The 17,577-nt window shown below is 41.7% G+C and overlaps 1 protein-coding gene across 2 annotated transcripts in view; it reads right to left on the bottom strand.

The window, feature by feature from the left end:
- Positions 1 to 17,577, bottom strand: part of CPLX1 (complexin 1) — a 109,038-nt gene that overhangs the window by 38,439 nt on the left and 53,022 nt on the right. For both annotated transcript variants that reach the window (XM_027653114.1, XM_027653113.1), the window contains exon 3: positions 2,366 to 2,541. In XM_027653114.1, coding sequence (XP_027508915.1) covers positions 2,366 to 2,541 — 176 coding nt within the window. The remainder of the gene's footprint in view (positions 1 to 2,365; positions 2,542 to 17,577) is intronic.

Here is a 17,577-nt window from a genome sequence, read left to right as displayed (position 1 = left end):
TAAAACCAGAAGCTAACACAAGCTGTGGCATTTGTCATTATTCCTTTCAAGCTTGCCATAGCTCCCACATTTCCTGAAGCCCTAAACAAGAGAGTGCATTCATCACATTTGTTGGAAAGCCAAGGCAAAACCAACAAACATCATCAGTCTGTCCCTTCTGTCAGCCTCACCCAGAATGTTATTAACTAATTGACGAACATGCGATTTCATGGCTTGTTTCCCCAACATCCTGCAGCTGCACTAAAGGACTAACTTTGTGACTGTGGGTTCATGACCTAGGACACGCACTTTCAATCCTGTATTCTGTGTAAATAATCTGTTCCTACTCATTCACTCGACTTAATTGCTCATTTCTCACTCTTTCTTGTGAGAAATGAGGAAATATCATCATGGAGCTGTCTAAAACTTCAAGTGTCCTGGATTTAATCCATACCTGTTCAAAACAACTTGTGTATGTATACATACTAGACAAAACTTCTGTTTCAGTTTTCTCCTTTTATACATTTTTTGCTTTCACTGGAGTTGGCAAAGAAATTAAGGTAATTTCTAAATAATCAAGCAATGGGGGAAATAATCTAGCTATTTCTTTGATTCTTTCAACATTTGTTTTGTATTTCCAGCCACCAATCGACACTACTTGAAGACAGAGCCTTGGATATAATCAAATTCATCTCTTTGTCAGGATGCAGTAATGTCTCTTTCATGAATTCTCAAACATAAAAAAAAAAAAAAAAAAAAAAAAACCAGCTCCTTTCTACAGCCTTATTCATCTTTTCTGATTCTACAGAAAAACACCATCATTTTTCAAATGCATGCTACCTGGATCACTCACAGGAGAAAGAAAACCATAGGAAACCAAGCCCCTCTGTTTTCACAATCCTGGTGTCCTGCCCAAAGCAGGACCTTCTGATGCTAATCTCAAAGGTAGTCCACCACACCATTAGAAAAGCTGCAGTCCAGAGCCTTGACTGAGGCCAGATAATGTTCCTCCAAGTATTCTTGATCTCTCTCTCTCTGCAGACCCAACTCCTTGCCATATTGCTCAGGGATTCAATGCATTTCCAAGAGACTTTGCCACCCAGTACTCAGGCAATTCGGCAAAGTCTAGATAGCTGCTAGCATCACAGGGAAATACCCACTGGCTGGATGCTTGACTCAAGCTCAGGCTACATCCTACTCATGAATGTGATCACCTTGAAATTATAACAATGTGCATCTCAGACTTTTTAAATGCTTGCACAGCAGTTTGCCCAGCAGCAAGAAAAACGCAACCCCCATCTACCTCTAGGAACACTTCAATGGTCTGGCAGAAGAGATAGTGACCAGTGGAAACAGGGCATTAGCTCATTTGCCTGCAACTCAGAAATTCATTACTTTTTCTTTCACCCTCCTGACGCATGGAATTGTTTAGAAACAGTTCCACCTATAAACATATATTAAACATATGATGCACACATTGATATGCTTATACCAGTATACTAAACTCTCTAGATATATATTCATTAAATACATTATTGCTGGGGTTGTTCACCCTGAAGAAGAGAAGGCGCTGGGGAAACCTCATTGCAAACTTCAGTACCTTAAGGGGATTTGTAAAAAGGGAGGAAATTTTTATACAGGCACGTAGTGACAGGACAAGGGCAATGGTTTTAAACTGAAAGAGGATGGGTTTAGAGTAGGTATTAGGAAGAAGCTCTTTCTTCAGAGGTCAGTGAGGCACTGGAATAGGTTGCCCAGGGAAGCTGTGGATGCCCCATCTCTGGAAGTGTTCAAGGTCAGGTCAAATGGGGTCCTGAGCAACCTGATCTAGTGAACGGTATCCCTACCAATGGCAGAGGGCTTGGAACTAGATGATCTTTAAAATTCCTTCCAACTCAAACCATTCTATGGTTCTCTGATTATAAAACAACAAATTTTGACCAGGTAGAGCTTCTGCATCTGTCTGTCTTGTAACTAGCACCCTCCTTTAAATAATCATATTATTTATTAGCACTAGGCTCTAAACAAACCTTTCTCTGGCAGAGTCATGGGTAGACAATTTCCTCCAAGTCCTTTCTTTTCTTAGAAGCATAATCCCAAATTCCTTATTTGCAGAACTATTCTCAGTAACTCTTTCCAAGATTCACTATGCCACCAGAGAAATTCATCCCTACTCGGGTTTCCATCCTTAATTATGAGGATTGGGTTGGAAGTTTGGCCCAGTGCAGGCATAAGGAATAGTGCACAAGATTAGATAGTTCAGTGTGGCAAAGTAATTACCTGGCTCTATTCAGGTGTTCAGGGAACTAGTCACAAATCATCTGAAAACAGCTGCTCTCCACTGGGCATTGATTTGATCAGCGTGTGCTGAAAGCCAGACACCTACCTTGTCTCGAATCCCTTGTCTCATAACTTCTCTTTCAGCCTCCATCTTGGCATATTTGGCTTTCCTCTCTTCCTCTTGTTGCCTGAGGGCTTCCTGTCGTTCCTCTTCTTTCTTGGCAGCATCTGGGTCTTTCTCCTCATCTCCACCCAGCATCTTCCCCATGTCTTTGGTAGCCCCTGGAGAAAGCACAAAAGAAAATAAGCCTTGTTAGAATGCAATGAAAACCACCATGATGCCAGCTTTCTCCTTCCCCACACTCAGGACCATCTTTCACTTGCTCTGCACCTGGAAAGGTTTCACCTTCTACTGAGGAGGCAGCACACTCTCCCCCGGAGGCAGGAGGTGGGCAAAGCACTCAGCCTGACCAGATGAGTTACCCAGCACTGGCAAGAGAAGCACCACAGCAAAAGGAAGAGACTACATCTGTAGACTTGCATGATGGCAGCATAACTGGTTTGCAGTCCTGAAGGGGACAAGCTGCCTACACAATGTTTTCACTTCATCAGTTCAGTCAAGTGGCTGAAGATTGATTTTGAAGGGTCTTTAATGTAATAGGTAGGTAATACCTCCAGAATGAAACGACACCAGGGCTAGGAAAGGAATTTGAAATCTTGATTGCAGGGATGAGTAATCACAGCCTTAATGGTTGTCAGAAATTACACACCCCATGGCAAGTAGGACCACACAGCACTAACAAACATTCAGAGTTGTTGACGAATTCTAGGCTCTTACTGTGTATCAGAAAGAAGCAGCATCTCTGCTTGTCTCTTATCTGCCCTTGGACACCATCACCTCTAATGCTTAGTATGTAAATAAGATCCTGGCTCTGCCTTGTCCTTTTTCTAGCCCTGAATACACATTGGTCCCAAATTTTCAATCCCTGTGTGTTCCTGAGACAGCTTTTTGCTGTTGTACAAAGCCCTTGCACAGTCATTCAAAGAGGTGACTTCCTACATGCCCTCCTGTCCCTACAGGGCTGCATAAACCCATTCACCCCATATTTCAGAGACACTTCTATTAGCAAATCACTGTCAGTCATTCAGCTGGGCAGGAAAGCAGATGCTGGGGAAAGGGGAAAGCATGTACTGTGATACTGCATTATCAGAGCACCAGAGAGTTGCAGTAGGATCAAGCCTGGTTACATGTATGAAGTAAAGACACATGTCCTTTGGAAGCTGCCTTGTACCTTGCCTGGAGCAGGAAAACACTCCACATCATTTACTAAAATAGTTTCCTTCACCCTGGAAAAACGCTGGAGGTGGCTGGTTAGTTGCTGTCCTTATTTGCTGAGTCAGGACACCTCCAGATTGGCTCGCTGCTGGCTGAGACTTAACTGAATTAATCTCAGACAGCCTTGTTGTAACGCACAGTCACAGGCATATACGTGTATCCATATTTATCATCTCTTGTCTTACAAAGGCTTATGCTGGAAGGAGACACCATCAAAGTCCTTCCAAATAATTGTTTGTTTGCATTATCACAGGTTTTCACAACCCCTTATGTCTCCCCTATAAATTACCTCTTTGGTGTGTCAACTCTGTTTGGAGGCCTGTGTTTGTTTTTGCTTTCCACATCAGTTCTCGGGATAATGATGCCAAAACCTTGGTCCTTAAAGGCAGAAACATCTGCAGCCTGTCAGAATGATTCCTCCTGAATTGCCCCAGTGATCACAGAATCACAGAAGTATTCTGAGTTGGAAGGGACCCACAAGGTGATCATCATTCAGTCCAGCTCTTAAGTCAATGGCCCATACAGGGATTGAACCCATAACTTTAGTGCTATTAGCACCAGGCTCTAAACAACTGAGTTATGGCAGTTATCCGATTAACTATTGCCTCTAATAAACACCAAAGAACTTTTTAAGAGATAGGCAATTCCTTTTTCTCTCCACATTTCTTTTCCAGGTCAGATGTTTTCCCAGAGCTCTAAACTGAAAGCAACCCTGAATCAAAAACAACCCCCCAACCCCCCAAAATGTGACAGAGAAATGTCCCCTTTACATCTCCCACAGAGAAGCATGGGGAAACTGATTCTAAGCCTCACAAGACTGGGCTGTTATACACGGGGGTTTTTTTGTCACATGAGAAATAATACGAACTTCAAACATGACTGTCTCCATTCAGCTAGCTGAACCACAAGCCTGTTGACACTTCCACTGTTGGGAAATCTGTCACTAAAAACAGAAAGACACCCAGGGACCCCAAACAAACCCCACCTGGAATACTCACAGTCCCTATCTACTATCAGTCTTCCTCTACTAAAATTTTGGATCCTTCTTTGCAAGGTCAGAGTAGTACAGGAACTCTTACATATGGAGGGCAAATTTACTCAGACCATCTGGTGATTTCTTTCCTGTAATGCAAGGAAGGCTAACTGAAATTGCAAGAAAGATAAAATTTCATAGCAAATGCAGCCTAATTGGGTCACACATTCCTACTGCAGGAATCTCTCTAAGCAGCCTTACTGTGTATACATTATTGATCACCAATGCCACTAACACTGTTAATTTCTGGACCCCCTAGAACAGATTTTTTCCACTGATGATCAGTGGAACTGATTTGGGTTCAATAATCTATCAAGTTTATCTCTTTTTAGCTTCTCTCTACCTAAAGCTTCTCAGACAGTAAAATACACTAGTTACTTAGGAAACAGAATTCAGCAGCAGAAAGAGACTATTTTTTCCCTCTAAGCACTAATTCTAGGCTATCATTAAGTTATAATGTCAGCTCAGCTCATCATGTAAGAAACAAAATTGCATAACTTCCTTTTATCTCTTAGGCAAGAAGAAGATTTTAAATACTTTAGCATTGATTTTGCAGTTATTCAGCACACAGGACACTGAGAACAAGAATGCAGTTTCAGGATCCTCACAGGCTCTTTTAATTCACCTCTGATTTCAAAGTCACTTCGTAAATGTGCAAAATGCTGCACTGTGGTATCACTGTTAACTGACTGTAAAGAAATGTACTATGAGAACAAAAATGTTACACTACATTTCAACTAAGGTTTCTTGTTACTTCTAGTGAAGAAAAGCTTTTTTTCCATCTCATTTGCTCTTCATCCTAAACTTCAGACTTTGTTGTAAACGTTCTCTGGATATTGTCTTCTGTTCTTAGCAGCTCAGCACTGAATGTTCGAGAGAACTGATCTACATTCAACTGAGGTGCTGCTGTTACAGACACAAGCAAGGAAAGAGCAGTTGTTCTGTCCTCAAGCCTAATTTTGAAGTTTTCAGGGAAACAGAGGGGAAGGACACACACACTGAATCTGTTCATATGATAAGCCCAGGTCTTTTTGTCTTCTTTCACATCCTAGCCACGACATCTACCTTGACATAAAGAGAAAATAGAGACTGCCACAGTAACCACTAGTCAGTGAGGCGTTTCAATCAACATTATTTTTGACATCTCTAGACAAGGCTGCAGGAAGAAACCAGAAATGGCTAAAGCTCCAGGACAACACGTGCTGTCACCATTCTGGCTACAATAAACAGCCCTGTCTGCAAAGGATAAAAAACTTCCATAAGGGAGAGCATCCCAGAAGGCATGTTTAGAAGACAAGTGGCATGGCAGTTATTTCAAAGTAATGGTCCTGTCCTTGACCCATATGGGCTAAATAGCTAGATAATCAGGTGTTAAACCAAATACTGTGAGGGCACTCAGATATGATGGGCTGGTTTGGCTGAGGTAGAGTTAATTTTCTTCACAGTGACTAGTAACAGGCCGTGTTTTGGATATGTGCTGAACACAGTGTTGATAAAATAATTTTTATTACTGCTGAGCAGTGCCTATACAGAGACAAGGCCTTTTCTGCTTTTCATAGTGACACACTGGCAAGGAGGCTGGAGGTGAATTGGAAACTGGGAGGAGACACAGCTGGGACAGCTGACCCCAGCTGACCAAAGGGATATTCCAGACCATATGACATCATGTTCAGTATTTAAAGTGGGGGGAAGAAGGAGGAAGGTGGGGGAGGATGTTTGGAGTGATGGTGTTTGTCTTTCCAAGTAACCATTACACATGATGGGGCCCTGCTCTCCTGAAGATGGCTGAACACCTGCTGGCCCATGGGAAGCAGTGAATTAATTCCTTGTTTTGCTTTGCTTCAATGTATGGCTTTTGCTTTCCTTGTTAAACTGCCTTTATCTCAACCCACACATTTTCTAGCTGGTGGGGGAGTGAGCAAGCAGCTGCATGGTTGCTGGCTGGGTGTTACAACATACGTTTTCATGTGACTTTTGCTGGTTGAAGTTGTCACAAGCCATCTGAAAAACAGTAACACAGTTTTTCAGGTACATGTGGGAGACATTTCCCAGTGAAATAGCTGAAAAGCAGGTCACCTGTCTGGAAAGCAATTTTAAAATAAAGGCCTTGGGGTCCTGGTGGACAACAAGCTGACCATGAGCCCACAATGTGTCCTTGCAACAGAGAGGGTCAACAGCCTTCTGGGCTGCAGTAGGAGCACTGTTGTGAGAAGGCTGAAGGATCCTTCCCATCTACTCAGCGTTGGTAAGACCAAATTTGGAGTGATGTGCCCAGTTCTGGACTTCAAGATACAAGTGAGATGGACTACTGGAGTGAGACAGCAAAGAAGTGAGACAGCCCTGAAGAGGAGACTCAAGGATCTTGGGTATAAGGAGAGGCTGAGAGAGCTGGGACTGCTTAAGCTGGAGAAGAGATGGTTCAGTGGAGGTCTCAGCAGTATGCACAAACACCCAACAAAAGAGAATGAATAAAGAGGGAGTCAGACTCTTCTCACTGGTGCCCAGTGACAGAAAGGATCATACGTGCAAACTGAAACACAAGGAATACAACTAAAAAATAAGAAAAAGCAAATTGAGTTGAAGAAAGTGTCTGTGGAGTCTCTATCTGTAGAAATATTTAAAACTTCATAGGTCACAGCCCTGAGCAACCTGCTGTAGGTAACTCTGCTTGAGAATGAGATTGGACTAAATAACCCCTGTAGATGACTGCCAACCTCATATATCGTGTGACCTTGTGAGACCTCTCAAGCGGTTTAAATGGTATCTGAAAGAGACTGAAGTGAATTTTGCAAGAAAAATGGCGAAGAGCACATACTTAAACAGATCCTGCATCTGAACTGAAGAAAAGTAAATTCTTAAACTGCCTGACCTCTGTTGCAGGAGCACCACCAGCTACGACCTAACCCTAGCTGACTGACATCAATCCAGCTTTCACAGAGAAAACATAAACTCACAGAATTAACTTGCAGCAGCAGTGTTGACTTTGCTACTTGTTAAAAAAACCCAAATCTCCTAAATAGGGCAGGCAAAGTTGCAAAAGTTACGGTATTAGAATTTCTAAGGATGACTTACAGAGAAAAAAATATTAACAACTTAGGCATTCTTAATTAGGCAAGCGATGATGGAAATTTGCACACACTGTTGCTTAAGGTAAGGTAATCAAGTGAAATCAAAAGAATTTCCTTTGCACAAATCTCATTGTAAAAACATAGCACCCTATACCTGTCTTTCAAAATGCCTGTGTATGTGTATGCATAGATCTCAGAGGATGTTGCAGAAGTTCCCACTCTCAATTACAGGTTTCAGAGGAAGCAGTGAGAGGTTTACCCAAACCAGTCATGCACTGAGGAGATCTCAACTTCCATTTAATGACAAACTAGAAACCACCACTGGGCTAATATTGAGAATGACCCTATAGGTGTTTTTTTCCAGGTTGAAGCAGGTACCGCATTTTATAATCAATTTCTGAAAGATGTCAAACACTCTTGATGGCCTGTCAGTTCTATCTCATTTATATGCATCAGAGTCAGTGTTCTTATCTCTTACTGCGCCACGCACATTTGATTTAGTACAGTTAATATCTCTGAGCTGTGAAATGTTCAATTCATTCATTAGCTTCCAAGCTTTCCCTGCTGTAAAAAAAAAAAAAAGGCAAAAAAAAAAAAGCACACTTCCTAGCTGAAATCATTAACATTCCCTGATGGACCTTCATTCATTCTCTTTCTGCTCTGTGACCTTTCATGAAGCCTAGAAGGAGCATGAACAATTATATTCTGATACGTAAGTGTACTTTATGCCAAATAGCTATTAATATCATAAGATGACATCTTCTCATGTTGAGAACTACAAGATGGTGGTACACGATGAGATGATTGAGACAAATGTATAATACAAATGTGCAAAGACAGAAGCTGGGGGAAGGTTATCGGGCTACCTCCGACCTGAGGTGGGTAAGGCTTTGTGGCAGAGAGAAACCTGTTTCAGTTCCACACAATAAACACAACTCACATTCTGTATGAGGTCGGTTTCCCCATCATTCTACAACACTCAAAAATCAGTGAAGCCCTTCCGTCACTGTGTGAAGACACACAGGCCCTTAAGATAAGCTATTACTTCAGTCACTCATAAAAGCAATAATTCCATTGATGGAAAATAGATTGTCCAGAAGTGTAGTGAGTTCAACGGAGCAGGTCTTATTGAAGATGAAACCACAAAACTGGCTCAAATAACAGAATTTTTCTGCAGTATTTCAAACATAATTTATATTACAGTGTTGTTACACAAAGCTTTACTTCAGTGTGCATATGTAATTAAGTAGCACACCTGCAATTGCAAATATCTTATGATGCAAAGGTCATGTAAGCAGGGCCAGTGTGTCCGGATCAGCCTGCCCCAAAAACATGCCTTGAGCTGGGGTCACACCATCAGACAAACCCAGTTCATCACCCTGCTGGCCCAGATCCCTCCAAAGGCAGAAGTTAGGTTTTCCCTCACACATACTTCATGCAGGCATAAAGTATAAACAGGTAGAAACAGGTACCTTGAAGGAGCATTCTCCCTTCTCCATCCCACTCTGATGCCTGTGTCCACTGCAGAAGAGTCCTCAAGATCCTGTAGCTGTGTAAGGAGAGGCCTGGAGAAGGTATCTTTGCCCCTGAGACCAACACACACAGCAGGCAGGTTCCCGAGATTCCTTTCACTTAACTCCTGCCAGTTAAATCCTGCTACAAGGCAGCAGGAGGGAAAAGCAAAAAGCTGGAAGTAAAAGCAATCGCCAGTCTTCAGCACCCAGCACTAAGAGAATATTCCAACAGCTGTGCCCCCACTGGGTACAGGCAGCTTGTACAGGAAGAGAAATCAAAATGATGCGGACGTGGTAGGGAGTGATTCTGGCATATCAGATTGAGCTGCCAGATGAAGAGTGCAAACCTGACTAGTCTTTTGGAGAAACCATTATTACTCCAAGATACCTGGAAGGCCACCAAGTCTTCTACTTGTGCTGCAAAGTGTGTGCAATCTTGGTTATGAAAACACCCTGCCTTGCCTTCAGACATATTGTATTAGAATGCATCAGATGGATTACACAAAAATAGCTAATCATTCACTGTGTGAACTGCTCTTTGAACTGTTATACAAATCTTTTCCCTAAGAAACAAGACGATGCTTTTTATGACTCAGTAACGGATTAAGAGACAGGCCAAGATTAACAGGATTAACAATGATTCAGATAACAGAAGGTTCTGCTGCTGCCTCTGCTCCAGAGCTGCTATATACACCTTTGGGACATACTCCCATTCCTCCTTCTCAGCAATTCTGTTGATCTCCACTTTCTGCATTGTAAAGCAGGCACTTTTGAGCCAGATCTACACTGGAAGAGTGCAGTCAGATTTTCAGGGGAACACTCCATGCAACCCCACAAGCAGGAACAACTTTCTGTGTAATATGAATGCAGTTCCTGTTCTGATAAACAATGACTGGCAAATGCTTGTCTTGTCCTCCTGACTCCTATGACCCAGTAAGGATGCAGCTATATATAACCTCTGCAGAAGTTCCCTTCCTAGTCCATGGAGATCTACTCCAGCTACTCACTGAGCTTGGGATAGGATTCTTCAGGCCAAGTTGAAGCACCTAATTTAAGAGGAGAATTTTCCTCTGGACTTGCTGGCCTGATTATATCAGGTATCTACTGATGGAGAAGAAAACCTAGGTCCTTGTTCACGTGAGCCCAACTGCACTGCAGCATCCTGGCACTAGTCACATGCAGTTTGTAGTTCCAACAGAAGAAAAAAACATGAAAGCATATCTGCTTGCCACAGTATTTATTTGCCTGGAATTTATGATTGTTCCAGTCCCACTTCCCTGCTTCACAGAAATTATTCACTTCAGCACACAGAGAACAGCTGAATAATAAATTGCTAACTGTTCGAATTTCTGCTGCTCTAACAGATTTCCTAAATTAATCCTGGTGACACATTCCAGACCTTCTCTGTTGCCTTGGAACATGACAGTCTTCCCCTGACAAGGATGACAAGTCTACCCAGAAAGCCCAGAAACATCAACCTGTCAGACAATCCTGCTGATTGGAATCGCCCTGTTGTTTTAGAGAAAAGCTAACAGAGGCTGGAACAAGACACTACAACAGTAACTTTGGTGACGTGTTTATGATTGTTTCTCAATTGGCAGCAGGCTCAAACCTATCTAAAGACAGCTGTGAGAGCAAAGAAGTCAGGAGAACATGACTTCTACCTCTGGTGGGAAGCAAGTCACCTGTATCTGCTGCCATGGAGGGGCATTAAATGCTGCTCTCTATGTGGACTTCTGCCTCAAATTTCTTATCTTATATCTGGGCTGGAGGTGGACTAGATGGCCTTTCAAAGGCCTCTTCCAACAACCTACTCTGTGACTCCTTATCAGATATCTTCAAAACATTATGCTAGCACCAAAACCAGATTAATTTGTTAAATAGTACTAAAAGTAAGAAAACTTTTTTTTTATTTAAAAAAAAAAAAAAACCTAATACCAAACAAAAACCAGAAGCCCTTCCACTTATTTTCTTAGTGTACTTCAAGAAATGTGGATGCTTGGTAACAGCAGCACCTGTGCTGGGGTGCTTCTTGGTAGCTAAAGTGATTTCAGTGGGATGGTACTATACCAGACAAAGAAAAATGCTCACTGGAATGTACTTTTATTCAAATTAGGTGCTTGTAAATCTCATCTTACTGAAGACAATCAAGTTATATGTGAGGAAAGGTAGAAATGTTAACATATTTTCTGTCAGTGACTTGTCATGTTTTCTCAAGCCTGAGGGTCAGTAGGCAGGTTGTGAGTAAGGGAGACAGGGTTTTCATGAGAAGCTATGGAACTTCCATAGTCAAGAAATACCAGTGATTACAGATACACCACACCCAGGAGAAGTCTTTAAATTTGGTTTGCTCTCAGCAGTTTCTTCATACACCCACAGACAGAAACATAACATATACACTCTCACTCACACACAAACATTGTATCTGCTAGCCAGACTAGCTCTCTCTCTTCTCTCTGCAGCTTGGATTATTTCAATTCCATGTGGGAGTTCCATCTAGGATGCAGCACTGGTGGAAGAGACAAATCTATCTGGAAGAAAAAATTCAGACAGTAAAAGGCAAAGTCTGCCTCCAGGACGTGTGGAACAGAAGATATCAAAAGCCATTACCTTCCCTTAATTTAAAAAAAAAAAAAAAAAAACCGAAACCAAAATACAACCACTTCTGAGGTGACTGCATCTGAAATCATTCATGTCATAACCTCCACAGGCTTATTAACAGGTTTAACATCTTATAACATCATTTGAGGATTCTTTGTCAATGCCTGGAAAGTACAAGCCCACACCCCTGCAGAACAGGCACAGTGTAATTTGCAATGTCTTTGGAATGGAGGTGCAAATGAAGACTTCAAGGCTGCAAGGGTGAAGCAGTGGCAGAGGAGTGTGGGTTTGGCTTACATGAGAGGTGCCTCAAAGCCCTGCACGTGCACTGGGTGAATTCTCACCCAGGAGTCTCTGTGTCACGTGCTGCAGAGTGTCAGGCCATTCCCTCCTCTGAAGGCACTTGACGAGGCAGTCCTGCCTGCATCCCTCCCGAAGCTATGACTTGGCTGACCATGCCCTGCCATTCATTCCTGGGCTTGCCCACGACTGTGGCTCTCAAGGGTGCTACTATCACTCTGTGCTCTACTGGCAAAGAAGCCCTGCAGCTGCTACCAGACAATTCTTATCTCCTGCTTCCCCCAGGCTTTGATTCACACACAAGTTAAACAGCACAGCCTCCCTTCTCTCCCACCACATACACACACATCCCTGTAGACTTCACAGCCTTTCCACTGGAGCAACAGTGAAATTTTAGGACAAGGCTTTCCAGAAATGAGTTGACAACATGCTTGCTACCAGCAGGCAAGCTTAAGAACGCAGCACTGAGTATCCAAATCTGCTGAAACAGACCTGCAATGGATAGATGTGCTTTTCTGTCTCTGTAATTTAGAGCTAATAGCAACTGTAGACAGAATCAGATCATGGAAGAACTAGCACATTCTGCCCAGTGCTTTCTAAATGCTGTTGCCTGTCCAATGGCCTCGGGTCTGGTTGCTAGTATGGAACTCAGCAAAATGGTTGCCTGGCTTTTTCAATTATTCCATTGAAAATTAGTAGTCCACTAAGTGAATTATTTTCAGAAAGCTGCAAAAATTAAAAAAGTATCCAAAAGTTGAAAAAGCAGTGCTAGAGCAGTTGGTCCCTTGTAAGTCCAAAGCTTTCAAGAGATCTGAGATGTCAAAATTCTGCTTCATGAGAAGCAAATGGCTGAAGTCACTTTCAGTCCAAGACACATGCATTTATTTGTAAAAAAGTAATAAGAAAAATCACAATGGCAAAGCAGTCATTATTGTATTACATTGTTTTGTACTCTAGGAGACTGGAAATGCAAACGGAAAGCTGAAAATATATTTTAAAAATAGAGAAAAAATAAAACAAGAGACAATTCTTTTAATGTCTAACTTATCGGAAAGGTTTGCTGAACTGTTGTTCATGCTTCAAGTCTGATAATTAGGTAAGATGCGTGAGATTATTTTCAAAACCATCATAGTTTGGTTATTCTGTGATGATTGTCCTTCACCTAGAAACCTTACAATCCTTATCCCGGCAAGAAGCAGATTCAGTATGAAATGTTTGACCTGCAAGTCCTTTGAAGTCTGTATCCATAAACTTTCAGTTTGTGAAGTTGCCTTCACAAGCATGTAGAATCTGTGTGTCAGAATCTGAACCCATAAGCCCCCTTACTCAGTAAACACAACTCCTATATTTGCCCATTGGCTATTGTCTCTTTTCAGACACACCACACTGGTTTAGCCTTTAGTGTTGATTAACACAACTCTGAACTCCCCATCATTATCTTCCCTTCTTCCAAAGTGGCTTCACACTTTTTCCACTGTCTGGAAATGCTTTTCAAGAATCTCATTACACAGTTTGCAACTCAGACCTTTGAGCACCTCAACAAAAAAACTGCCTCATAGACTGTGAGCAGTAAATCTCATCTGACATACAGAAAAAACATCTCGCAGGACTAAGAAAGTCCATTTCCTTCAAATATCTGAAAAAAACCAAGAAGTATCTTCTATTCCCAAATCAATGCATGTATCATTTCTGTTGCACTTGTTCCTACCCTGGAGATAAACCTTCCCTTTCACCCCAACATTTGTGATTCTGGGTCCTGCAAGACCCCTGTGGGTAACAAACTCAAAACAAAACAACCTCTTTCTTATTACATGGACAAAAACGGATTTGTAACACAGTTCCTAACGTAGGCTTTATCACTTTTTGACAAATCTGAGGTCACTGTAGCTATCTGACATTACTGAAGTTTGTACTTCAGCTTTACTCTAAGTGTCTCTTACATATCCTGGTGTCTTGTTCATTTTCCATAACTGAGAGATGTGTGAGAGATGCACAATCCCATTTGAATATGCAGATCTCAGTACAAATGTTCTTAAAGGAAGGAAAGTAAATTTTCTTGCAGAATTTTATGGTAATCTACTTCAGGAGACAAAAGCCCCACTGTGCTGTTGAACGCTCAGGGAGCAAAGACCTTTTGCAAGTCACCTTGTAGCTTTGATTGAACAAGATGTGCTTGTTCTATTTTCAGTCTTCCATCAGTAGCTCTTTCTCTCGCCCTTTTTAATATATAGGCCATGCCTTCTATTGATCCATGCACTTTTCAGCATGGTATGGAGTTACTTCAGTGTATAGAATTATTCAGAAAAGCTCAAGGGATCGGGAGATAATTGAGCAAGAAAAATAACTGATGTAATTCCTGTACTTTTTACTTTTTTATTTCAGGAGAGTCAAAAGAAGATTGAAGGGCATGAAACACTCTTGAACCAGAAGAAAATGTTTTTTGAAAACTTTTCTATAAAAGAATTTAAAATGCTGCCTAATTTGAGACTTTACATCCTCATTTAGGGATGAAAGATGAGGAAAACAGGTTTTTAATGGCTTGCAACTATATTAACCTCAACTCACACAAATATTACATAAATGAAAGAGACAAAAATGCAATCCTAAAGCAAAAAAATATTTTTACAAATGCCTATCTGGTGAAAAAGACAAGGAAGCTGTTGTGTAAGACTGTTGCTCTGACTCCTTGAATTCATCTTGATTTACACGTGAAAAGTTTACTGTGTAAGCAACACAGCCTCATTCACCCTGCATTCATTACTTGTATGAACATGGCCTTGTCTTGTACTCTAGTGGAACTATTGCAAATTATGGTCAGCATTGCTCAGACACCAACTATAGCCCAAATAAACATTTTTTTTTTCCTTTTGGGAGCTGCTGTCTATTGTTGTAAGTCTACTAAGCCTGTTCTCCAGACACACCTTGTCCCTTTTGCTGTCCTGCATAATGGAAGGTACAGCAGCAGGGTACAAATCAGTCATCCACAAGTCTTTACATGCCATAGCCACATCCGTTGCCTTATCTGAGCAACAGAAATGTCAGGGTTTGAAATAGGGGACAGCCATGACTCTGAGGGGACAGCCATACCCAAAAACTTGACACTATACTATGCTATAGTTTTGCCATGGGCAGCGAGTATACCATATGGTTCTAAATACTCTAGGATCAAATCCAGCACAATCAACAGGGATTACATCCTGCTCTTCTTTAAGCATTTTAAGGTAAGGGCAGGGGTATGCCTTGTAGTCATGAAGAAAGGACCACCATACTCACTTTGTGTATAAAAAGAGTACTTCATAATCTGAGATGCCAATATCATGTGAAAAAGCTGCATTTTTTTTCTTTGTGTGGTAAATAGATATTCTATGCAGCCACAGTCTTTTCATTGGACCCTTGTAGTCACAGATTCACACCTGAATCATTATCAAACAAATTGTTTCACAAGTGTGCAATAGTTCAGTGGTTTGTAAATAGCTTAATCCTGTCATGGAAGCATCACAAGGAGGTCTATTACCTAGAGGAAAGATGACTATCACATTCTCCTATTCCATTTTTTCCATAGTCCATCCCCTAGGGACTATGCTGAATATAAATACGACTTAATATGTCATTACTGCCAAAATGCAACCAGAAAAAGTATAAAGCAGACTTAAGAACAGACTAACTGGAAGATAACATGAGACTTTGGCAATAGCTGACTCTGAATGGAAAATTCCACAGCTCCGAGCTTGGTCCTGTTTGGTCTTTCTGTCACCTGTCCTCTAGACTCAGGGGGAATCCACATACAGCACGTTAACTACACTGACCTCTCCTTGCTGTGAGCCCAAGCACTGCTGTATTTGCAGTAGGTAAGAGGAGACAATACTTTGTCAAATGTCAGGACAGTAATTTTGGTGGCCACTCCTGTATCTGCCCTAGATGTGTGCTCATAATAGTAGGTGATGCATTTTAATGAATCTAAGAGGTATTCAAGGTAGGGCCTCTAACACACTCTTTTCCAGTCTCTTGGTCATGCTAGCAGTGCTGCTGAACCAAGGCATTCCCAGCCAGCTGGGAGCCCAATGGCCACCCAAGACTTCCAGAGGAGAGCAAAGTAATTCCTGAGCATCTCAACACAACGGTGGCTATCTACAAAAAGTCAGCAGCATCCAGAGTTAGAGTGTTTATTGTACACTACTAGTGCTGTCTCTCCCTACCCCAGGCCAAGAGAGAAAATTACAGGCTTTTTAATACCTACTTTCTATGATACAATGTGGAATCACTGCCTCCTAAAAACCTGCCATCCATGGTGCTATTACATCACTGCTATTCCCCATGCCCACAAGCCCTGAGACTCAAGGGAGCTCAATGACCAAATATGAAGCTTTCATCATGAAAGCTGAGACCCCAGGGCCTTCAAGCTTCTTGGATGAGCTAACACTTCAAAAAGAGACTGGCGCTAACTCCACTGTCACCAATGCAGTAAAGCCACATTTCCACAGTGAAACTCAGCTGACAAGCACAATACATCATTTGCTTTGAGGAAACTAGTTCACGGTAATTTTTTTGTACCCTTAGTACTAGCTCTGGAATCAAAGGTCACTGGAGCAGGGCTGACATGACAGCACGACTGGAATCCCTTCGAGACTGCAGCTTGCTTGCTGTTAAAAACATAATCCAGTGTGTTGGCTGCTGTACTTCCTGACATGTAATGCTGTAGTCATATACACAGACATATGCAGAGGAAAAGAGGGAAAAGCTTTACAAAGAGAAACAAATACAGGTCCCTCCAACAGCCATATAAATACATCCTGGATCCTCATTTACAACCCAGAACTGCAGGCCTAAGGAGGGATATCAAAAGGACAGGTTTCAGCATTGAGATGTTCAACAAATGCTCTCCAGAAGAATCAGGAGGAGGGACTGTTATTTTCAATTCATCTGCAAGCACACCTGCAGCTGGATTCAATCTCATTTTTGCAGACAGATGGGCTGCAACTCCGAGATGCTGCCCATTTTTTTCCTGTGAAAAGCTGAGAGCTCACCATTCACTCTGTGACTGGGAAAAATTATTTTAAAAAAAGATTTAAAGATAATATATTCTCAGGTATAGCAAGTAAACATCCTTTGAATTAAGTCAAAAGAAAAACTCTAATTAAAGTTTAGAAAGATCTTCTAGCCATGGAACAAAGTTTATCATTTTCACTAACAACAGCAGCCCGAAGTGGTAACCTAAGAGAAGCACAGTGCATTTTTTTGTGTGTGTTTATGCAGCCAGCATCTGTCATGAATAGGTGCATGTTCACATAAATGTGTAATTTAGACTCCTTTTGCACTACGGGAAAGGTCTCTGCAGCTTGTCAAGGTAAGTGAGATGACACAAAAGTAAGTTATCAAGAATGACAGGTATGGGACAGCCTGGCTGTGAAAACTTTTCACTTAGAGTGAAACTTTTCAGTTAGTGAAAAAGACACTTTGCTGGAGCTC

Source organism: Corapipo altera, unplaced genomic scaffold, assembly GCF_003945725.1.
Source record: "Corapipo altera isolate COAL_440 unplaced genomic scaffold, ASM394572v1 61305, whole genome shotgun sequence".
Taxonomy (NCBI): domain Eukaryota; kingdom Metazoa; phylum Chordata; class Aves; order Passeriformes; family Pipridae; genus Corapipo; species Corapipo altera.
The sequence above is the reverse complement of the archived record's forward strand: the minus strand, read 5'-3'. Positions and strand labels throughout refer to the sequence as shown.